Source organism: Myzus persicae, unplaced genomic scaffold (assembly GCF_001856785.1).
Source record: "Myzus persicae strain clone G006 unplaced genomic scaffold, MPER_G0061.0, whole genome shotgun sequence".
In the NCBI taxonomy this organism is placed as follows: Eukaryota; Metazoa; Arthropoda; class Insecta; order Hemiptera; family Aphididae; genus Myzus; species Myzus persicae.
This window is the reverse complement of record NW_019101675.1, coordinates 125,598-151,977: the sequence shown is the minus strand read 5'-3', so window position 1 is coordinate 151,977 and position 26,380 is coordinate 125,598. Positions and strand designations below refer to the sequence as shown.

Genomic DNA, 26,380 nt, shown 5'->3' with positions numbered 1-26,380 from the left:
ACTGTATTATAATTAAATACCTAACACATAACTGATTATAACACCTAATATTTAAACTCGATTTAAACTAGTGCCATTACAGTTGCAGGGTATTATAGTAATATTTATTAGGAAGGTACCTATACGTATTTTTCTCCGCCAATCAACCCATATAAATTAATATATCAATATCAGTATAAATAATTTTGATTTATGTTTCCGAAACGAACTTTTTTTATAATATACATTATTTATTTATTCATGCGTTGTTGATGGCTTGCAAATTGCTAACATATTATTTACGATTTTCTACCGCCTACCTTTATATCTTTTTCAAGATTATAGGTATGTTTGTGTTTTTGTATGTTTAAACTTCCGGGAAAACAATCAAATTCGATTCTAGATTTGTACGTAATGATTTTCATCGAAATTTGTATTTGTAGACAATATCGCTAATGTCATTAGCAACAGTTTAATAACAACTCTTCATCGAAAATAAAAGTCAAACTGTAATCAACGCAACCAAAAAATAATAATAACCTATGGAGGGAAATAAAACGATTGGCATCGGCAGAATGTGTCCAAATGTATCCAGAACAATTTATGAGAAATAATTTGGTACCTGTGTCCTATACTATAATATCTTCAATATCAAAAAAAATATTTGGATAATATACGCTAATATTTCTGTAAAACAAACTTTGACCCAACTCCATTACTTTTATGTCTTATACGGTAACAATGCATTTAAATTCACATTTATTACAAATAAATAAAAATGCAATATGTAGGTACTTAAAATGTGTTATTATTTTAATTCCAATGTATGAATGTAGATTTTTTCTCAGTTTTTTTTATGTTGCACTGTATCTTAAATAGTACCTACCTATGTAGAACATTTGTATTGGAGTTTCGTTTGAAAAAAGTTTGTGACTGACACAAATTGCCTCAATATAAAACAATGCAGTGTTGACCTGCGATTGTCGCTGTAAACAAATTGAGTTACCGGAAGTTACCTGACGTAGTCGAGATAACCAAGAGTATCATAATATTTTTATTTTTTACCTATCTACTTAAATTATTTAAAAACAATGTACTGTCATCATGACCGGGTCATGAGTAATACATGTTTTAGATCGAAAAAAACATTATTTTAATGGGAATGTTTAATATATTATTACTAAGTCCAAAGAATATAAATTAATAATTGTATTCACGTGCTAACAATCTATACAGGATGTAACTTTGCAGTCACCCCTGCTTGCACACATGACCATATGTTCCTGATGTGTCATTTTGATTGGTAATTTTCAACGGTTTTTATTTTCCGGTATCCTACATACGTGTATGAAAATTGCCTACTTCAAACGCCTCTAACTGGTTAATAAATAATAATTGTATTATATTGATTAAATGATAATTGATAACTAATGCAGTGACATATTTTTCTATTAGCTATAAAACACGTTCAAAAAAATTCATCACAGAATTTTCTCTATTAAATAAACTAAATATTAGAATAATGTATAAACTTGTCTTGATCATTATTTTTTTATTAACTATATTTAATATACATATATGTGCAGTATATTTTTAAATGGATAATAAATAAATTAATATTCATTTAGGATGATAGGATGAAGTATTTATTTCAAAATTGATATTGATATAAAAAAATAGAATACATAAAAAGAAAAGCTATTCAATATACTTAATTATTTTATATTATTAAAAACTACTTAAAATCTAAAATCATACATTTTATTAAACATTTAATTTTAAAAGGTAACCATGGCCTAAAAATATAAAATTAACTTTTTTGTATTAACTTTTACTTTTTTGAAAAAACTACCAACGGATTATTAGGGCCCAATGTGAATATTTTTAAAATTATTTAAATGTTGTGTAATTTAAAATAAGCCGGAAAGGATACAGAAGATGGTAACGTATATGTAAGTTAATCACTATTTGTATTTTTTTTCTAAAAGTAACTACAGCTATTAGTATCATAAATGTATGATGTGTACTTCGTGGACAACAAATACATTATTTAACAGTATAGTTAGTTTATTCCATAATATTTTTTATGTTCTTATTCTTCTGCCTCGTGTTTTTTGAACGAAGTATTCGAAAAGTAAAATAATAATGATCATTATCTTGGTGGATAATGTTTTGATGGTTTTTAAAAATATGACTACCTTTGGCAGCAGATGAATCACGAATAATGTCGAGTATCATATATAAAATAATATGTTTATGTGATTATTTTATTTTTTAATATAACAGTAAATTGTGTTTGATTTTATGATGGATCTATATTCCATAAAATAAGTACTTTTTAACATGCATACTCAATTCGTGGTAAAATTATTCCGAATTACATTATGCGTAATTGTTTTAGAAATAGTAAGCGTCATAAATTGTGTTAAAATTAAATATCACTCGATGTGGATTATAACGATATCATTAGTAAATTCATTTTAACATTTTATTTATCTATTTCATTTTCTTATAACATGCAGTGTGATGAATTATTTATTATTTTCATTATTATTATCATATTATTTTGTATATATTGTGGCATATACTATTATAGGTGTATAGTGTATACTATATATACCTATAGGTACTTACTCATATGAACTAGCATTAGTTCTATGATTATTATTTATTAGTGGTTATTCACAAAATATCAAAATAATTAAAATAATAATATTCCTTTTGCAGTTACATAGTTGTATATTGTTATTAATAACTAGGTATAACACCCAACTGCGTATTAGAAATATTTTATAAATACGATTATTCAATTTTACTTGGTATAATTTTACATTTCCGTGATTAGATGGGTTCGACGTATTCAGTGTTTACTCTTTACAATTGCTTAAATGTGTACCTTTATTACGTAACAAGGGCTTAGTAGTAAATAATTTAATGAACTTGAGAAGTATCGGTTGCATTATAAAACTTTATATATTTTTGTAAAAATACCTATCTGGTTATCGCCATGATATTCAGTATTTCGAGAAGGTTATTATTTATTAGGAATTATTGTTATACATTGATTTTAATACGATATGTTAAAAACGTAATGTATAATATTATATTAATATATTACACAAGAATAATTGTTTGTCAAAAAATTATCCGAAAAAAAATAATTTCACAGAAATATAATAAATGGAAAAATAATGTAAAAGATTTAAAAAATTCTAAATTATAACAATATGTTTGCACTTTCATAATTTGGAAAAAAAGAACTAACTGGTTTTCTATTGATTTATTTTATGACATTTAAGTAATAAATTTGGTATCAACAAAATTGAAAAAAATGTGTGTTTTTACTTAAACCATTTTAATTATTCTAAATATTTGTTGAACGATTATAACAAGTTAGGTATTTCTTTTACACTAATAAAACAATTAAATAATTATGATTTCATTAATTTATATTCAACATTTTTCAAGCAGAACATTTTCTTGAAAAATAACTTTGTACTTTGTCGACCTTTGTCGAACAAATATGGTGGGAATCTTTTTACTTTGCATTTTAAATTTTTTTACAAGAGTATAAGTACCTATATTATGTTCATGTTTTAGCTCTTACAACTTATTTTGATTAAATTACAATTGAAGCTGAAAAGCTTAAATTTTACACGGTTTTTTTATATTTAATATTATGTGAAAAATTAGAAGGAAAAACGTAATATTTGTATTATGCTAGTAAAATTGATATTCCGAGACTAATTATGTGCAAACGTGTAACGATGGCGTAAATGCATTTAAAATAATTGAACGGTGGCTCACTACAAGAACAAAATCTCTTTAGACTTCTGCCATCATTGCATCACATGGGAATAACACCCTTACGGGAATCATGAGAAATGTGTGTGACGGTATTCAACGGAAACAGGGCAGCCAGGATGGCCGGTGTATGTCCGGGATGTGGTTTCCGCATGACACGCGATATCGTCTTCCGGCGTTCATTTACTTATCTGATTATCGGTAGAAAATCGGTAGAAAATCGGTCAAACCTGTTTCTCTGGATGGATTCGATCTTTGTTTGTGTACAAACTCATTTCCAAACCTTATCATAGTTTGTAAAAGAAACGAGTACAACCACAAAACGCAACTCGCAGTGCCGATTATTTGGCTATATGCTATATATTATATTCATTGACGGTAGAAGTCGCATGTTGGTACAAGATATCCACCAAAAATCAACTCATTTCAAACCATTTTAAAAATTCAACTGGTTGAGTCAAAATACAATAACTTCAACTGGGTGTATAAAATCAACAGTTGGCAACCCCGAGGGTTGTTTTAACGGTGTACAGGCGCGTATGGCAACCGCTTTAAAGGTTGAGCATGTGTTCAGTTCGTGTCGACTAGGTAGGTACCTACCGTCGTTAAAACAGCGAACCATACAATAAAATAGTAATAATAATATGAAGTGAGTAAACACTATTAACTCACCAATAATTGTTGGTCAACGTATGATAAAATATATTCTAACGAAAACAATGTTTCCAATAAATGGAATCAATAAATACTTTTGTGTGCAAAATATGACACTTTATTGAAATAAATCCCAATGTTGAAATGTTCATGTAACAACACGAATCACGGCATATTATTTAATGTCTTCTGCAGTTATACTTACCGAATGCAGAATAATAATAATAATATTTTTTATTCAGCCAAATCAATTAAAAATTACATAGTTACAATACATTAATAATAGCTGATACGTATACCAACTGAGCTATACGCTCGATCTGGTATACGGAGTTCATGGATATCACAATTTATTAATTTTTAGTAAAGTACGTTTACAATTAAACAAAACGAAGAGAAAAAAAATAATATACTTATACAAGAACACAATATTACAGTAAGGTACTAATTAGTTAATTAAGTAAATACAAATTCTAGTAAATCAGCGTTAGGTAACATATTTATAATAATAAAATAATTTATTCCTGTTTATCCTGTTCATTTCCTGAATACCGAATAGTGAATAATTTTCAATACTTTGTCGATACCTATTCAATACTCATAAGTCACGACTCAACGCCATAATTAAATTTGTTTGATATTATTAAAACTCAGATCATGACAAAATATGGGGAACCTAAATTGACGTACCTGTTGAAGTTATCGTTTAGGTCTTTAGGATATTATTACCCGTAATCGAACCGTTTCTTGAAATAGTTATAATATTATCATTATTATTATCGTAATAAATTACTTTCTCGTTGTAGTCATCGAAAACGAAAGTTTGAAATATAACGTAAAAACCAAAACCATCATGTCTGGAATTCTCAGTAAGTAATCACATTATTATAATATTTGAAATTATTCTCATATATACGATTTGCTGCACTGCAGTTGCATTGTCAATTTTATTTATTGCTCACGGTCCATAAACGTCGAGGATGCGTCGTCGTATGGAGTTGTTACTGTTGTAAGCGTACGAAAGTGTACACATGTGCCCCAAACCACACAAAAGTGTCTAAACATTTTGCATTTCGTGTGACGCGTTTATTCGCACGCTTTGTGGGTGGCGGTTTCAAAAATCGTTACGCACTGACCGGGGAAATCATTTTGAACGCTCCACCGTCGATGGAACATGTTTATGTAGGTATACGTTTAAAGGGGGAAACTACGACTGATGTCTGTACGAAAATATTAAATAAAAACCGTGGTGAATTTAACTTCGATTTCTGGCCTTTCAATGCGTTCTATACTGCATATATAGGTGTATTATATAATAGTGTATATACACACGGAAGTACAATGGATGAATACCTGTGTAGCTCACATATTTCATTCCTAAATAAATATACGCGTTTTACCTGCAAATCGGCAGAGGTACCTTTACAATAATAATAATAATAATAATAATAATATATTGAATATGAAATATATGTATATATATATATACATACATGTTTTTGTGTACACCTCCCACTGAACATATACGTCGTCGTGTGTGAACGCCAACAATGCCGCAAACCAGTTTAATGGTGCATCTGCCTTACTTAGACCAACAGCCGAATTGTCCCTGTATAATGTTTAATATCATTGTACATTATAGCATATTATTATATAATATTGTGTAGTTACGCGCACGTTGCCAGCAGCATCTACTGGGCAATGGCTATGTCTTTTTGTAAACGTCTTTGCGTTTTTATGATTTAAATATTATTTTAATATCATTATTTAGTTACAATGTAAACCGACGTTCTTGTATATTGAATGTACAATTTGATGAATACGGGTGGCCGGTGGGCCACTAATACTATACTAATTATCACGTCTGGAAAGTACCCGGTAAAGAAAATTGTGAATTCTTTTTAATTTTCAACAACGCAAATGCCATTATTTTTAAAAAAATATTTTCGATATTTGTTTATTTCAAACCTATAACACGTTAGCTTTTTAAAGCCTGGTTTTTAAACAAATCAAAATAAGACTCCGGTCCTTCTAATAATATTCTTTTATTTCTTCTAGTATTTTACAAAATCTTAAACAATTATTTTGTACTTTCTGATTTGTCGAGTTACACAAAGAGCACTTTTGTAATAAATATTTCAAAATTCTAATTAATGCACTAATAGTACAAAAACCTCAAAATATGCAAAATAATTTTTTTAAATATAGAATTCAAATGTGAGGTCCAGGCCTCAGCCTTTCAGCCCAAAAATCTCAAATTCCACAAACCTTCAAATTTCAAAACACTCCAGGCGTTTCGATCCATTCATCTTCGTAAAATGGTCTCTACTCCGTAATAAGTATATTAAAATAATCTCCACAAATACCTCAAATGCAAAAACACTGAAACAGCTAGCTAAAAAGTTCAGACACCTCACTTCACCTAGACTCAAAAATCCTCAAAATTCACTCGTCAAACTTCTTTCCTTTTGCAGCAACCCCAAAAATCCAAACAAACGACTAAAAAGATGCTCACCTAGGAACCTACCATGGTGACACCTCAGTACCTACTCATTTATAATTTCTGCTATTGTAATCATGTCATCAGAATAAATTATTGTACATAAACTTAAATCGATTAATTGGGTATACTTCATATAAAACAAAAATACACGTACAGAATTGTTTTGTGATAAAACACGTTTTGATATATTTTTTTATTTATGTAAAATAAGACTTTCCTATGACTTATTCGGTATCTACGACTATGTAATAAACCAACTGTTTTTTTGATCAAACAAATAAGACGCAAAAGCATATAAATGCTGCCTTAGCTATATTGTATTATAATATTAGAAATTAGAAAAATACTTATAGTATGCATATCAATAATCAATGTATATTAGTTATTACAATCTACAACTAGAATACAAATACATAATTATGTTTGTACAGCTGAGTGTATAATATTTGTATTTTAAGTAAGAATGTACCATAGAAAAGTATGTCGTTACATGAAAAAATGTTATAATGTTATAATTATTACTTTATTTTATTTAACAAATATATATATATTTTTTGTCTTATAGGTTAATTTATACTGTTTGTTTCTATGTCTGTGAACTTAAAGCAAACATTTAACAGAATTCATTTAAACCTATTCAACAATTTTGTTGGACATTTTTACAATTTATTCGAAATTTGTTAAAACGCGATGAGCAATTTTCTAAAAGTGTCTCTAAATGCACACTAACGGGCAACGGTCAACACTTATCGTCTTCAAAACTAATCCACAATACATTTTTCATAATAGTTTGTTGTTCATATTTTATACAGATTTTTGAAAAAGCGCTCTAACTTCATGCCAAATCAACGGCCAATTTTTTTAAAAAATGTTTTACCGCAACTAATATTACTTGACTTATCAATAGGTGATCAAATAGTTACCAACAATTATATTTTTTCATGAATTACATCAATAAACTAAATACTAATTACATTACATTATAACTACTACACAAATATTAAATCGTCAATGTACATTTGCACATTCATTCTATAACCTTCATTTAAATAATTGCATTACTATTGATTATGTTTATTTAATCTATTAGCATTAACAACGCAGACTGCAGTCTGCAGCGTGAAGATTATTGTTTTAACCGATTACGGTTACATATACAATCAATTTATACTTTACTGCCTATGACTGTTTGTCTGTTGGTGGTAATCGAATAAAACACAATATTTAGTTGTGACAAAACTCGAATAAAGAAAAAAACATTTCCCGACATTATATTTTATACGTATTTGCTATAGTTCTGACGACCCCGTTATGGGTTGTTTATTTATTTTTATAACATGCTAAGGTGCAACATTATTTAAACATTGATATTCTAATAAAACTTTATTCAAATTTCAAATACAGTTTTGATAAGATTTAGGTATTTGCATTTAATATTGTTCTATCTAAAACTAACTTTTACAAAAAAAGATCTCTGCAACTTACAGCGTTAGTCACAATATGTTATAAATTATGTATTATTGTATATATAATGTACCTATACACATATATAATGTTACTATAGACTTCAGAAGATCGATAGTTATTACTTATTATAATAAAATATTTTTTTTTCGAAGTCAGGTCGATACTTCAATATTCAATGTTTGGTGTATTAAATGTAAACAGTTGTGTGTAATATTTTATTGTTCATGTTACTGCTTTTGTCATCTGTGTCCACACTAAGCGCCATAACGACTAGGAACTATACCCTATCATTAAATACATTTTACGATTCGTCATCGTGCTACGGTCTTAAATCGATAGACGATAGGGTACTACTAAAATATTCCCCTCCAATATGTTAATATGTCCAAGTTCATAATTCTGTAATCGGAAATTTGGATGTCTGTTTTGGAATTAACACTAATCATATTATTGACATTTTGGTAATATTAAAAAAATTAATAAATTGGTCCATATTACCCACACATTAAATGCTGCATCTATACACTGAATTAGCGCATTGTGTAATGTGAATTCATTTGTACTTATAATCTTATAGTGTATTTAAAATATATGGTTAATAGATGTGTGTTGAGAATTTAGATCAGTTAAAAATTATTATAAACTAAAACGGCAAAAAACATGAGTTCTACCGACTACCAGTGTATAGTTATTAGTTATATACCACTAGGTACATGGATTTTTGGTAATTACACCGGAACAGTGAAGATTTTTCTCAGAAATATTCTTGAAGTAAATAAGTAAATTGACTACACTGTATGTGTTGTAGAAATAAATACTTAACCGCATTTCTATGGCCACCGCCATATACTCTTTACTCGTAAAAATAATCTTGAGAAAATTGATTCAGCGCATTTATTTTTAAGATCATGTTCACTGTATACTGTGTTTAACATATTAATTAATAATATCGAGAAAAGAGATCAATTAAATGCACTAGACAGTTTGACTTAAAAGTTGATAACAAATTATGAAAACTTGATTTACCGTTTTACCATATGGTTATTGATGAAGTTACTACCTATATGGCTATTTATAAACATTGAAAAAATCCGTGTTGGCGTGTTGCTTATCTGATGTACAAAATATATATAATAAATAAAAAGATTCTACTGACTGTATTTTGTGAAAAATAATGTATCTACCTACCTACTAATATGAAGAGTGATGTTTGATTTAATTTCAAGTCTGACATAACATGCCATTTGCAGTATATGCTCGGGTATATGCATCATTTATATACATTAGTTATATTACAATAATAATACGATTTCATTGCCGAAAATAAAAAATGACTCAACCACGTACATGTTTAAGTGCGTTCTGCGTGTTCAGTCATATTTTTTTGGTTAAAAGTTTATAAGCGCCAACATCATTACAGGTTTATAGCAGGGTACCTATACGCTCGAGGCCTGGCGTGAAGGAAGCTTAAGAGCATAAATTCAGGGTTTGGCAGTATCTTCGATACAAGTATTAAGTAAGCTACGTATCTTAAATACAATTGTATCTTGTATCTTGTATCTCGATACAATTATATGAGGTATTGAGTATCTTGTATCGCGATACATTTTTAGACAATGTATCGAGTATTTCACAAAATAATTTTGCCAAAAAATACTCGATACTAGTTAGGTAATTATTAAATATCAATTTTAATAAATTAATTTTTTAGGATCATTTTTCCTCGTCTATCTACCAATCGCGAGTGTTGGCTATGTTTTAGTATAATACTATAATATGTGTAAAATAATATGAGCGATGAATTTAAATTTATAAATACATAATTGAATTGTAGTACAACTTGTACGAAATTATTGTTCAACCTATTATTACTATTATTATTTTCTGTGTATTGTGACGCACCACACATACACGTTGAATGGGACTTTAATGGGACTTTTAAGTCTTTACCGTACGTTTTTTGTCGTGTCATATACTATTCGATATGATATCTGTAATTTATTTTTATTATTATTTATTCATGTAATTTAACAATTGACTTATTATGATATATTTATACTTAATTAATATTTGAAATTTTAAAGTTAAATACATTTAACGTTTTATGTCGCGTCATATATACTATTCAGTATTCAATATGATGATATCTATAATTTATTTTTATTACTATTTATTTATTTAATTTAACGATTGACTTATTATAATGTATTTATACTTAACTAATATTTGGAAATTTAAAGTTAAATGCATTTGTCTAGATTCACAACGTACTTTATTGTGTATATACATAAAATCCTATGCGTCGTAGGCAATGACTAATTTTTTCAAACGTATCGAGGAGTATCGAGTATCTAAATATTTAAAATATAAGTATCGAGTATCTAAATACTTAAAATGTAAGTATCGAGTATCTAGTATCTCGATACTCCAAATCCGAGTATCTAGTATCTAGTATCGCGATCCTGATTTTTGAGTATCTTGCCCATCCCTGAGCATAATATTATAATATTTGTACATTTAATCGTCATCGTTCCGCACGTACAAGTCTCCAGTAAGAATCGAGGTGAACGATACGTCCAACCAAAATGTAAGCCTTAGCCGTGACGCTCCGGATCTAATGACGTCAAAATAAATTATAGTCAGACATTCAATAGTGTGCAAAAGTCCATCGATCAACTGGAAGTTGAAGTTAAAAGTTTGAAGTATCGACGAATTCGAATTGAAAAGGTTCGAGTTAACCTTATTCGACCGTATCTATTAATACAATATGACATTGTAAACATTAGTCATATATATCATAAGGACAAATAATAATATTATTTATAAAAGATGGAATTTATAGTTTTGTATGTCATATTATATTAATAGTTTTAAATAGTGTATTGTGTGTGAGTAGCTACTAATGTCTTAGTAAGAAACGATTTTTACAATTCAATTTTGTTGTCAGTCCTAAGCCTGTAAAATTGGGAAGAAAAATCGTGAAAAGGACAACTCTTATATTTCATGTGTTACGTTTTCTCAAGTAAAAAGGTTATATTAAGACGGCAGAAATGACGTGTTGCGCCGGAAATATTACCGAAGTGCCTAATATTCAAGGTGTATCAGCACTTTCAGGTTATGACCTATGAGGTTATCATGTTATGACAATTTTCTGTTTAAATAAAACATTTGAATGTGTTAGCTGATCGTCGGGATACCCTCGGTATACTAATATCTGTAAATGTATATTATCCCTATATAGGGGTGAGAAATTCACGCACGTGATTGATAGTAATAATATCCAGTCCATTACACACCACGGAATAAATTAAATGCATTAATTTGATTCGGTGGCGTATCCCCGCTGCACATGTACATCCGTTTTCGATCGAAACGTTTTCAAAAGATTGGATATTATTATATAATTAGGAGAGATTCGAAGAAAATACAATCGACTTGAGTCAAGTATTAATGAATAGGTATTTTCAATATACTCAGTGCCGGCGCTAGGGTATTGCGGGGCCCTGTATACAAGGTATTATCCATTAAGTACCGCCGAGGGGGTTAGGTTAGGGGGGAGAAATTCTTGCTTTTCTTAAATCAGGATTTTAAAAAATACTATTTTTCTTCGAATTTTAAACATTAAAAATAATAATATTAGGGCATTCTTATCCTTTTTTTTATTATAATGTGTTAACACAAAACTATACAACAACAATATACATATAATTGAAGTAAGAATATATTGATTTTATACTAAAACAATTTTTTATCGATTTGCTCTGAGCAAAAGCGTTGACGATGTCTTCATAATTTATCGATTTTGATATCTCTTGTTCAATTAAAAGCAAAGCAAGGTTTGATCATTTGTCTTGTCAATTGAATTTCTTCAATACGATTTAATTATTTTGAGTTTTGAAAAACTTCTTTCTGCACGAGCCGATGCTGTAGTAGGTATGGTCACCATTATTCGCATTGTAATCGTAATATCTGAAGTTTTTTTTAACCCTGCAAAACCTTGAAGAGGTGTAACTTCTTCGTCATCTAAAGTTCGAAAAATTACGATTTCTGCAAATAAGTCCTGTCCATCTGACCATCTATATGTTTGGGAAGATTCGTTCGAAAGAACCGAGTGTAGGTCTTTGCAGCACTTCAAATATCGCGGGGCCCTGGACATATGTCCCATTTGTCCTCTCCTAGCCGGTGCCGGCACCGAACAAAACTATTGTGATATTATGTACACATTTCACGTAATTTGGATAGCATTACAATATGGAAGCGTTTTAAATTGTGCCGCAGACGATAAGATTACTAATCTCGTCGAATGTAGCCCACATCGACGTAACATCACAATAACGTCTCGGCTTCGGTGGCAGATGTCTTCCGTGGCCGGCGCGGACTTAGCGCCTCTAGGCCCGTCGCGTCGTGCGCACACACACACACACACACACACACACACACACACATATACATAGCAGTAGGTATTTAACCATCACGTAAAACCACGTTGTCTGAGCCTGGACGCGAGCGCGCGCGCGTACCTACACATAATGATAATAATAATATATATTATTATTATAATGTTGTAAAGCATTGTGCCGCCGTCTTCGTCCTTGGGTGCTTATATTATATTATATACGATGTCCTTAACGGCACGGAGCATCTTGCAAGCTGCACACACGCACCCGCCGCCGACGGTCTTCTCGGTCGGAACAGCTGCCGTCCTGCCGAGCCCCGCTCGCCTTCCACCCAACCACCCACCCACCGCGCCCGAGAATCCCGTTGTTCCTAGCGCAGGTACACGCACGCACGCACACACACGATTTCTTATTATTATTACTATCGTTATTATCATTACATATCATTATTGTTATATATTATTATAATCCTTAAGCATATTTTTACGAGGGTCGCGTCTCGTCGCGGGCGCGCGCGCGCATAAGAACCAATCGTCTTCTGGGCATCCTACCCGGGCCGGGTGTTTGTGTGTGCGCGCCGACTGCTGACTACGACGTGTCGTAAACGTAGACGAGGGGCGCGTGCCCGACACACGTATAATATTATATTGTACGTCATATATGCGCGCGCGCGCACGCGTGTACACAACATTATCTGTAAGACGGTTTTCAGCCGGCCGAGCACGAGACAATCGCGCGTCTCCGTATAATATTATATTATTATATTAACCGTCGACGTCTTTTATTTTATTTTTATTTTTTTCGGGGTCGCCCTTTGAGCGCGACGATATTGTCTTTTTCTTCCCTTATTCTTTCCCTCGTCTTCTGCTCATTTTTCTGCTCACCCGTCGCCGTCGTCCGCACAATGCGCGTATATGTACAATAACGGCGTGCGCGTACAATGCACTGCACAATAACGCACACACACACACACACACACACACACACATATATTATAATAGGCAATAGCCGCGTGTCTTTTTCGCTTTCCTCCGCGGTCTTTGTGTCGTTATATTGTATGGTTAACAATTTTTTCCTTTCTCCCCGTCGTCGTCGTCGTCGTCGTCGTCGTAGTCGAATTTTTTATGTATTGTACATTATATATACTATTATTATATGTATATTTTGTAAGCTGGCTCGCGCGCGCCCATTCCTCCCCCCCCACCCCCTCCGCCCACCGAAAAGACTACTCGTTGGCAGCAGTCATCAGCGGGCGCTGCACGCGCTGCAGCTGTTCGCAGGTGTGCGGCCCCGCGACGGCGACAATAATATATTACTATTATAATAATGTAAAAAATCTACCGCGCGACGCGAAAATCTGGGGAATGCGAGCGCCGCCGCCGCCGTCCGTCACCTGCGCGTTCCGATAAGACGCTCGCCGCCTCGAAGGTGGTTTTTTTGTCTCTTTTGTGTCTAGTCTTCGAATTGTATCTGTCTCGTGAAGCGGTCCACAAACCGTTTTCTGTCCTGTAAATTATTGCCGGCATGCGAGAAAAAAAGTTCTCGACTAAACCTTAAATGTTCAAAAACGTGTTCGTTTAATTAAACTGTTTGTAATAATTTAACCGCGCATATTTTGGTCTTGTATAATTTAAGTTTTAAAAAGACTTTTTAATAGTATGCCCGTTTAAAAAACGACAACGACCCATCGCCCACTGCTATCATTATCATTATCACTATATGACGCGAAATACAGACTACGAAACATAGTTATAATATATCAACAGAAGGAAACAACTTCTTTAGAAGGAACTGTTTTGAAAAAGTTCTATTTCACTACATCAGTAAAACGTATAATTTTTATTGGTTTTAGGATGAAAACATTATATTATATAACTACCATTTTTATAGGTACCTATATTTCATTATATTCTCCTATTAATCCTATTAACTATAGAGTATAGGTATCTATGAATTTTTATATTAAGCTTGTAAAAAGGTCATAGGTAGAAATGGGGGTCTATACCCCCTCCCCTAAAAACATACAGCTTTTTAGAAGTGTGGGGCCGAACTATCCAAGCCCTCAAGAATCACATTGGTAATAAACATGTTGGCCGCACTGAAATTTTAATGAATTTCCGCCCATGAAAAACGTTATACAGTTATAACTATTTTTAAGTCTTCTGCAAGTTTATAGTTTTTACGCGTGTTCTTTATAAGTTGTGATGCTTTTATTTGATTACAGTTTAAAACTTTTAACCAGTAAATTTAATGGATATTTGTATTATAAATCTAGTCCTACTTTCATATTTTATACTAACTTGAAGGATTTTGAATCTTCGACATGCTGTGAAAAAAACTAACGTGTTAAACTTTTTCGTCTCCAGCTGACGCAGCGATCGACTTACTAGCAGCGTACGCAGGATTTGAATTCAGTTAGAGGTTTTACTTAAGATTAAACACATATCCACAGTTCATCCAGCATTTACATAATTTTTCGCTGAACAGTTTTTATATAATCAGTTAAAACAAATTATGGAGTTTGTCTCAAATTTGATATAAGTTTGAAGTGCTTAACGATGATTACGGCAGACGTATAGCAATGTTCCAATTCAGCCAAAAAAAAAACTGAAACTATGATTCTCGATGTTTTTGCCATTTTTAACAATTTATTTCATATCTATTAAAAATGACTTTCAATCAAACTATAATGTGCGTATTGAAATGGTGGCAAATAAGATATTTTTTGGTAGAAGGAAGAAATTTCAGGGGTGAACCTTAGAACGGCTTTTTCCTTACTCCTGCGTACGTCACTGGAACTTACAAACATTTGATATGTCTACGCGATAAATAACGTAGTCGTACTGCAGACGTTCCGCGATGTTAACACTGCACCCAATAATATATAAATTATAATATTATTAGGTGCGTTTCTCATAATAATAATATTATTATTATTTCTTCGCTCGTGTGCAGTGTGCGCGTCCTTGTTGTAAAGACACCATATACATTATGCACCTCGGTCTAGTTTCGATCGCCGCAGAATCGTACGTCGTGAATATTATATTTTATAATAATATGACGTGTTGTATACGCACAAACATCTGGACGACCGGTCGATTTTACTTAACATAAATTACACGCTTAGTTATAGTATGCTTTTCTTCTTACAACTTTTTTTTTCACAAACATCTGTACTCTATTACACGCTCTCCGGATAATGCGACAGATAGCGGCGAACGCGTTCGACTGTACAGCGGCGAATAATATATGTTATATATTATTATTATATACTATACATAGTGTGTTGGTTGTTGGTATATAATATAATTGTATACAATATTAACGCGTGTCGTGTGCGACCGTTTGTTTGAAAGTATATATTACATCTTGCACTCAATCTACGCGCGTTTCGAATACAGATCCCCGAGGCGTGAGGGGATGTGGGGTAGGCTCCCTTCGTGGACTTTGTTTTTGTTTCTAAAGAAATTTGACAAAATAATCTTAAAAATATAATATTTTTGCTCGTGATCACAAAAAAACAAAATATTATGTTGTTTCATTACAATAAATATAATAAATAATTCAAACATGTGTTTTCATAATACACAACAGCAATATAATACACACATTGTATGTAGATTAGATCAGCGTCCCCCTTAGGATTTTGGATAGGGCCAAATACTTTTTTTGAAAATTACTCGTGGGCCACATGTAGTGAGTAAATTTGAATTTGGGCATAATATTGACCTAAAAATAAAAAGGGTGTGGCATATTTTTTCCCTTGGGTGTAGAGATTCCAAGTTCCTATATAGTTACATTTTTAAATATTGAATGATATTATAAAATAATTAAAAGTTATAAAAATTAAAAAATATAATTTTAATATACATTTTTTATACTGTTATATTTAAAATTGTAAAATACTAAAATGTTTAATAACTAAAATTGTTTAAGAGCCGCGTAGTGAGGACCGCTGCCGCTGTTAGATCATATTATTACTAGTATATACAATAGGGTTAACATAATGACCAGCCAAATGAAATAACTCTTAAGTTCACCTATATTTAAAATTTTGGATTCTGAGCGAAGAGATAAATTGCATGTATTGATATTACATAATGATGTGTGTTTTTTTTAAAAAGTCAATGCAATTTTGTTCGTTGGGTCAAAAAGCTGGAAAGTTTAATACAAGGTTCCTGATATATTGTTACAGCAGCAGTTGAAAAATATTACAAATACATAGGCACTATTGTTTTATTTGCATTTAAAGTTCAAATTTTGAAAACATTTATTAAATTCAAAATTTACAATTTTTTTGTAGTTAAACATTTATAATATGTTTAATTTTTACAGCTCAGGATAAAAAATGTAAAAAAGGTTGCATGTAAGTAATTAAGGCTGTTACCAGAGAATTGAACAAATGTAAGAACACAGTATTTTTATAGTTATTTTAATTTAAATTTGGGTGAAATTACATGTTTATATAGTTTTTTTTATTAAAATAGAAAATTTACAATCTGTAGGCTGTAGCATAGTATGTACAATAAGCAAACAGGATAAATGATGGAGGATATTTACATGAAACTATATTTATGTGGAAGGAGGCTATCCACTGACAGAACCCTCAACAACTTACATATTTAAACCAAGAATAAAGATTTTAGTTTATTTTGTTGTAATTTAAAAGTATTATTCGTGGGTTCAAGAATCTTTTAGAGTAGATATATTATTATTTTATTTTATGCACACACACTAACATTTTCCAATGCAATTTTTTGGACAAAAATGAATTTCGCCTACTATAGTAGATACTAATGCCAATTATATAGTAAAATAAGTTACTTTAATCACATGAAATGGCTATTACTGAGTAATATTATCGGCTGACGGTCTTAGCTCAGAACAGTTTTTTCGTACACAATGATTTTATATCATTGAATTTAAATTTAACATGACTCTCGCTGGGCATCTAATGTACAGCAGAGCGTTAGGTATACCCGCTTTTTTTTAATTATCAATGTTGTCCATAGAAAAATTTGAAAATGTAATATAAAGTTCCTCATAAATTGTTAAACCTACTATAAGTTAAAAAATATTAAAGAAGATACATTGGCAAGTTTTTTTTTTATAAAGTTAAAATATTGACAAAATTCATGAAAACTACGACCCGGGCGTTTCGGAAGAATGCAATACTTGCGACTGTAAGTTGTCACCACACGCCATCTCTGATTTTATTTCACCGTACACCGTTTCGATCATCCTACCATGAAGGGTGGTTACGACTTCGTCAACGTATTCCTCTCCAGTTTGAATGATGTCTGTTGTTTCTTCTTCTTCTTCTCCTATTCGACAAGTGCGCTTATGATTAAATCGAAATAATTGGTGGCCATGTTTATTCGATATAAAATAATGTTATACTAATGAATATGGCTTAAAAATATGTATTAAAAAAATTGAAACCTCATTATAACTATTATTAGGTAGTTTATTAGATAATACATTTATTTTTTCATTACTCAGGAGTGTCTAAATGATCTTGTTCTAATTGCAGTGCATTCCCATCACTGTTGCAGAAGAATTACGAAACGAATAGCTTAAAAAATAAAGTAAAATTAAGTTTTATGATTTAACTGTTTTGGCTTATCGTTTTGAAAGAATAATAGTGTATACAATAATATATATCCTATTTGTTATAAATTATAATATAAACTCAACAGTCCAAGTGTAATTTATATATTTTATAATATCTACGTTATCCATGCCTTTGAATTTTTGGGGTATAGAGATTTGAGACACATGTGACATTTTTTAAGCCATCATCATAAATACCATTACTTTTCCTATTTTTGTGCATAGGACATTATATCCACTGTGTATAAGATCTGTGAGCGGTGACTTATTTTGCCAAAACTTAATCCTAAAGCTGTGGATCCACCACATCATACCATGATATATTTTGTACATACGTACCGACACAATAACCTATATGTAAATATATACACAACATATTGTATTATATTATGTTCTATGTGTTTATATTAATTGTCCTCTGCAACCGCTGCTATCACGCTTTTACGGAATATTAATCATTTCAAAGTATAGAAATGAACGAATAATTTAATACATAAGACAGTCCATTAAACGTGCGTAAATATTAATTAATTTACTAATTTTATGTACATCAATTTCTTTATAATAAATAAATAAATTTTAAATGCATTTCCAAACGTGTAAGAAAATATTTCGGCGTTCTCAAGGAAGAATGATTCGCGGGGAATGATTAATTGACAATATTACGGAGATTGTACATCGCAATTTCTGCAAATTTGCAACTGATTTTCAATAAGAACTTTACTTTTAGTTTTGCTTATTATCTGATCGGTCTTCCATAAAGGTATTTAAAAAATACCCAAGTGACACTTAAATATAAAATTTTAGATTTTGAACAAAGCGGTCACAATTATGAATTTTTTTTCTGCATGAGGAGACTTTTTATAAGAAAAAATATTTCGACCATTTACTTCTAGAGAAGTTTCTGGTAAGAAATTGTATCTAGATTATACTTTCTAACATATAGATATTTTTTTCTAGTATTTTTAAAAATGATCTGGAAAAACAAAAACAATATTAGAATATTAGTTTCTACTTTTTAGTAACCATATTTTATTTATGTTTAATTATAGTAAAGTAATATTGTATGAAATAATATCATAATTACTACCTATATTATATAAAATGCGATTTGTTTTCAATAGCAATATAAAAAATATCCTAAGAAACATATGCTGATATATTCATACACATTCACATATTTCCGCTGAGAATCGTTTTTCATTATATAAAACGATATTTTATCATTGAACTCAAAGTTAACTTATCCATTACAGTGACATACTCAATGAAGAGGTACACTCGACACTCACTGTACATCAAACCGGGTTAACTAACTTTTTCAACAAAAAAAAATTTATTTTTTATTAATTTAACATTGATGATAATATTATAATTGATAGTATTTATTCAAAGTGTTCATAGAAATTATATATATATATATATATATATTACACGAAATTCGAATCGCATTTAAATGATTATTAGGGTACATGTGACAAGTGTACTTACAACACTGCAATGTACATACAATACATATAATAATTACACACAAGAGTATAATACATAAACATAAGTGCAGCAGATAAGTACAGGCAGTACAGCCCGCGTTACTGTTGTCAAAATTACAGTAAACACGGATTGTATACCTAATAAGCTAATAACTGTTTTTTTTTCCTCCAAAAGGGTCGTGTTCAAACGAGTGTGAAGGTAATATATTATGATACAGAGTGTGATTTTCTTAACTATTGTATATAACCATTACCTCCTAACGGAATTTTGTCTCGAGAGAAGAGAAGAGGTTTCGTTACATGAGGGTTGATTGGGACTTGATTACCCGCATTAACATCGGATTATGTTTCAAAACGAACGTCGTCGTCGTCGGCGACGTGGAGTACATACAATATACACAAACTGCCCCTCGGCCATATATAATATTATAATAATATTATACATAGGTAGGTATTATTATTATTACTCTACACGTGGGCACATGGCACACCGGTCTATAAAATAAACCACTAGGAGGTATATACAATAATAATAATAATATTGTTATTATTATTAGACGTTGCTAACTACCTGGGCACGCGTCGAGAGTCAGGATGATAATATTATTGTCGGTCAATAATACATATTATATATATATATATACTTTCGATCAGGTTTTAAGCTATTGCTTATAATATATTATAGTATATACCAGTACCTATATTGAAGAATCCGCTACGTTGTTATGTACGCACGCGCTGAGTTGAATTAAAAAACAATTTTTTTTTTGGATTTTAAATTCTATAAGTGTATAATATAATATAATTGATATATGACGAAACGACGACCACTTGTTGAGCAGGTGACCACGTTGTTTTTTTTTCGTACAAGGCGTCGGTATTTAAAAGCTGTTCCAACTGTCGGGGCCACCTGTCGATCGTTCGTGTTGGCCACCTGTCCCCTAGTTTTTGTCAGTAGACTCGTGCCACTCTGCCATCAGAGTAATATAAAAACCGTCAGCTGCTGTTGTTGCTGCTGCTGCTGCTGCTCCTGCGTCTGTAGACTGATGTAGGTTTTTTGTCTTGTAATTATACCACAAACGCCACAGAAACCGGCGTTTATATTAATGATCCTAAAATATAGTAAATATACATCGCAGTCATCAAGATCCATTTGACCTGATGTTTAATGTCTAACATGTATCGTTTCTTATTGCGTCTCGTTAAATATATAAGATACATTGTTGCTGTTATAATATTCTATAGTATAAGGTACCTACTTCCTGGTCAAAATCATCAAACAAACAATATTATGATTATTTTTTTGTGGATTTTATACGTTATTATAATATCAACTGTTATTATGTCTTGTTTATAAGGTCCACATTTCAATATTAGGTAAATCAAAAACCATCCATTATTTTACTTGGCCAAAAATATTATCCATATAATGAGTACACAACTTCCAGCTATAGTGTAATCATACCTATTCATAACTGTATTTATTATTTATTATTTGTGTACAATTCTATCCAAAACAAGTTTTTGACCATTTTGTTGTAATTCAAAAAATAATAACCATAGATAAACTTGAAATTTTTACCAAATGCTTATATGAGGTTTTTCTATACATGGTATGATTTTCAAAATATTTTGACTATTCTTAAACTATTTACAAACATTGAGATTTTTGATTTTTTAAAGTTTTTTTTTTTAAATATCGATAAACAAATTTTCATTCGGTAAAAAAACTTTGATAAGCTTTAATACAAGGTTCCTCATATGTTGTTATTATTACTATTTAATAATATTAAAGACGCGTGAACACATTTTTTTAATACGAATTCTTAAGTATAAATTCGTCAAAATCACGAAAATTTGCATATTATTTTGAGGTTAAAAATTCATAAGATATTGAATGTGTATAACTAGAGTTCCACACAAGTAATTAATACTGGAATCAAATAATATAAAAAATATATTGAAAACAAAATTTTTTTATGAACATTTATTTAAGTTCAAATTTGAGCGATATTATAATATTATACATTAAAACAAAGAATAACAATTTTAGGTAGTTATTTTGTTGTTGGTAATTAAAAAATATTTTTCGTGGAGTTTGTTACTTGTACGTACCTATCAATATTATTGTATTTTATTTGTATATATTATACACAATGACATTTTTAAAACAATTAGATTAATAATTGTATGCTATATAATACAGCCTATTTATTTAGTGGGTATATTGACTTAACAGTTAAAAGTATAATGACAATATTATAATAAATACAATATGTTTGATGAAAGTTGATTCAACCTGCCGTATTCATTAAATAAATTACTAGGTATAGTAGAAATAAAAATATATCATAAAATATACTTTGTAATATACATATATAGGCTTATAGTGTGTCTTCGCTCGGAATCGTTTTTCGTGAACACTTATTTATTATTGAATTCAAATTTAACACATAAATTACAGTGATAATTAATGAATAACTCAATGATGAAGTACACTCAACACCTAGGTACCATACAAGCCGAGTGGCTACCTTATACTTTCCCCCTTTTTTTAAAACGGTTTTAAATTAAATAACTATATTTGCTTAAGATACAATTTATTTATAATCTATATTATATTCATATTGTTCGAGAGAGGGCTTGGTATTTTATCTACTATTAGTGAACCACTATAATTACCCACTCGCGCAGAATATAAAAAAAAATCATATGATGTTGAATTTTTTTATTTATTATCAATATTTAACACGCTTCATTTCGATTATTTAATCTATCGCGAACAAATTTTGGTAACGGTTTCGCTTTGAAAGCTGGCAAGGTGTCCGGTCGATCTGCCTGTTTCAATTTGGGAGCCCAGCCTTTTGGCGCACCACTGGGACGACTTCTGCGTAGAAAAGTTCCTGCAATACGATTTAGAAAATTGTAGAAAATGTTTAGGAGATCGATTTTTTTTAAAGAGGTTATGTAAGAAGACTACCAACGTCTCTATTAATTGTCTTATAATTACTTTTATTTTCTGCAGGAGGATTACAAGCTTCTTGAGGACATGTCACCCCCGGCCTTCTGTTGACATTAGGCTTCGGTGCATTACTCGAACACGGTCGCCCACCACTAGATTGTCCTGAAGGATTTGATAAACTCGAAACTGGTTGTCTAACATTAGGTGGCCTCTGGTTTGGTGGTTTCGGACAAACTTGTCTTGGACACGATCGTTGTACTGGACTAGGTTGCCTCGGACAAGATTGTTGTCTTGGTTGTATTGGGCATAATTGTTGTGGAGTATTCTGTGGACTTGGTCTATAACTTACTAGCGGTTTATCAGGTATAGCAGGCATTTTTTTATCTTTATAAAAATATGATTCCCAAGTATTTCTTGTAATAAGTTTGACGTGTTCAAGAAGCATATCGTTTTTAAGTCTCGGATCACCCAGATCGTAGTGTATATGATACAGAGTGGACATAATGTCATCTAACATATTTATACCATAATCTCGTTGTGTTTTCGAAATATATTCTAATTGATTATGTACGCTTTCATAAAACGGGAGTAAACGAATGAAATCCTTATCGTGAAAAGCATTATCGTTCCATTCGCAATCGTTGAATGGCTTAATAATTTTTGGCGGATTTTTGTAGATAGCTTGCAAGATCATCTTGGCAGTCGGACTGTTTTCACATGGAGGGTCTGCTTCTATTGGGTTTGATGCAAAATTTAAATAATGTTGTGTTAGCATATTAAAAGCTTCCGTCTTTGTTTGAAGGTCTTTTTTTGCTAATGACAAATTAGTAAATGCATTGGCCACTAAACTTGATTTGCATACTATCTGCTGTACACTTTTTACACTGTCGACGGAATCTGAGTCACTACAATCTTCGTCGTTTCCAGTTAAAGAACATTGGAGAGCATTTGTTCTAAGCTCTGGTTCTACTGGTGTTTTTGGCAAAGGTCGACATGACGTATTATTTTGATATCGTGGAGGGGACGGTGTGTTCGCAGTTATTCTGTAATATTCGTGTTGTGCGGCATCAGTTCCAGGATTAGGCTTAGGTGCACATGCCTGACCATTACTGCAGCTGGGTTTACTGTAAGGCAAATGAAAATCATTTCCTGCATTTTGACGTTTGCATTGCGAGGTACAATTTTTTATTTTTATTTTTCTCATAGCATCTTCAAAACCATTACGACACTTTTTACTTGTCGATTCGTCAAGTTGTTCCAACTGACACTGGGTCCCAGATATTTTCTCACGGTGCTGTTTTGAGTCCAATTTCAACTCATGTTTATTTTGGTTATGAGTTCTTGGAGAAGTTGTTTTTGGAACTTTTGATTCAGAATTATGAGTGTACGGCAGATTGTCAGCACCAGCGGATTGATGATCGAAATCCACACATGGAGGACTAACGTCGTATAAACTTGGGTGTGAAACAAAATCACACATGTCTTCTAAATTTATATGTTCGAAATTTCTCTGAGTTTGATAGCATCGATTTCGTCGACGAGGCGTGGAACGCCGTTGGACGCAGTTTTCATTACGTGATTGATTTAAAGGGCATTGTTGTTCAGCAACTTGCGAGTTGCAATTTCCAGTTTGCATTTGACATGGATTACAATAGTCACTAAAATCTATGAGATTATCATTCTTGATACATTCGCGTAACGATACCCATTCTTCAACTTTCGACCCGGGGACGTAGAGCCAAAATTCATTCCACAACTGTTGGGTTCTTATAGTCTTAGCTCTCCAATTAATCGTTTTCATAACGTCTATGGGGTGTATATTTGGATGAAACAAACGATAAAAAGTTTTGCATACCTCTCGTGCTACTATTCTAGCATACGGATTATTAGTGTCTTTAATTAGTCTAACAAATGGATTAAGTATTTTAACAGCATCACGAAGCTCTTTGGGGTCATACCTTGGTTCTTGATCATCGTATGGACAACATTGATCTTCGTTTATTCGTGAATCGTTATTTTCAGCACATTCCTCTTGAATAGGTTCAATAACTTTGCAATTAGCTTGTGGCCTTCCACATCTATTAGACTCCGAACTTTTCGCTCTAGTCATTGGTTGTTCTCGTGTGCATGCATTTCTTGAAGATGACCTTTGACTCATATTTAATGTAATATTTATAGTATTCTATTAAAGTTACTAATGTAATTGCTCGGAAATGTACATTTAAAATTTTAATTTAGTTAATACTTAATAGTAATTGTAATTTGTGTTCGTTAAAATGAATGTACCAATTATTTAATTTAATCTAATATATTCCCTAGTAACTAATAGAATCAATAATAATATAATGGTAATTATTATTATTAATATTCATTGTAAGCATTTAAATAAAATTCCCACAGTAGTGTAGAACATTGTACATATTATGATAATATAACAACTTATAAGCAAATGTAGAATCATACAAATAATTTATGTAGATCGAATTTTTAAAAATTTAAATTTGGTTATACTATATATATTTAAATATGATTTCAGTGATTTGTATTTTGAATCAAATCAATTATTTTTCATTGATGGAATATTGCAATATAATGCCAGCACAAATATTAATAATTTATTTTAGTAATTTACTGTTTGAATGGAAAGACGTAGTTAAAATAAACATAATATAGTAAGTTAGAATTTGAATATCTTTTGAAGTAATTACGTAGTTCTTACGTATCAGTTATTTATACAACTATTTAAAGTACCTAATTATAATAAAATGTAATTTCTAATATACCATTGGCCATTGGGGTTTTAATTGTCATTAAATAAAATGTATAACTATATCAATATTGTATTGTACTGACTATGTCAGTAAAATTCATGCCTCACTGCTCAGTGCTCACTACGTTTTAAATTTTCAATCTAGATGTATTGTTAATGTTTATAATAAAGACCACCAATGAAGGTGCAGAAATACATTTTTTTACTTATAAGTAATATAAATTACCTATTAAGCTTAATATTATTGCGAAAATTTAATTTTGCTTGGAGGAAGCATTATACGAAATCCGGTCAGTACTTTTAATGGAGATAATTCTTATTATATAATATAGTGAAACTTCTATTTAACAAATTTGTCAGTTGAACGAAATATTTTTGAGAACCAAATTTGTGTGATTCTATTTAATGAATCTCTCTACAATAAGAATTTTTTGTTGCTCGTGAGACTTTGGCCGTTAGACTTATTATTCAAGTTTTGTAGACGAATTACATTTGTACATATATACATTGATGTAAACAATTAAGTATGCAAGGGACATTTTACTATTTACATAATACAAATTATATGTCACTGTTGTTGTGCTTGAAGAATGTAACGGCCTAACCTAAGTGTCGAAACTATTAATGTATCTGTGTAATATTATAACTTTAAAAAACGTCTGGACACAACACTGTAGAAGTAAAACGGCAACTTGGAAAACGTTTAATTAAAAACTTTATGGCGTGGTAATTTATCGGGAA

The 26,380-nt window shown here is 30.9% G+C and overlaps 1 protein-coding gene across 1 annotated transcript; it reads right to left on the bottom strand.

Moving 5' to 3' along the window:
* Positions 1–22,652: 22,652 nt before the first annotated feature.
* LOC111030113 lies at positions 22,653–25,027 on the bottom strand. The gene is made up of 2 exons (XM_022309473.1): positions 22,918–25,027; positions 22,653–22,810 (listed from the first exon to the last, which is right to left on the bottom strand). The coding sequence occupies exons 1-2, from the start codon at positions 25,025–25,027 to the stop codon at positions 22,653–22,655; spliced, it is 2,268 nt and encodes a 755-aa protein (XP_022165165.1).
* Positions 25,028–26,380: the final 1,353 nt, after the last annotated feature.

Coding starts and splice junctions, on each gene's coding strand:
- LOC111030113 (XM_022309473.1), bottom strand. CDS start 25,027: ATGAGTCAAAGGTCATCTTCAAGAAATGCATGCACACGAGAACAACCA. Junction 22,811..22,917: donor TCCTCCTGCAGAAAATAAAA/GTAATTATAAGA, acceptor ATCGTATTGCAG/GAACTTTTCTACGCAGAAGT.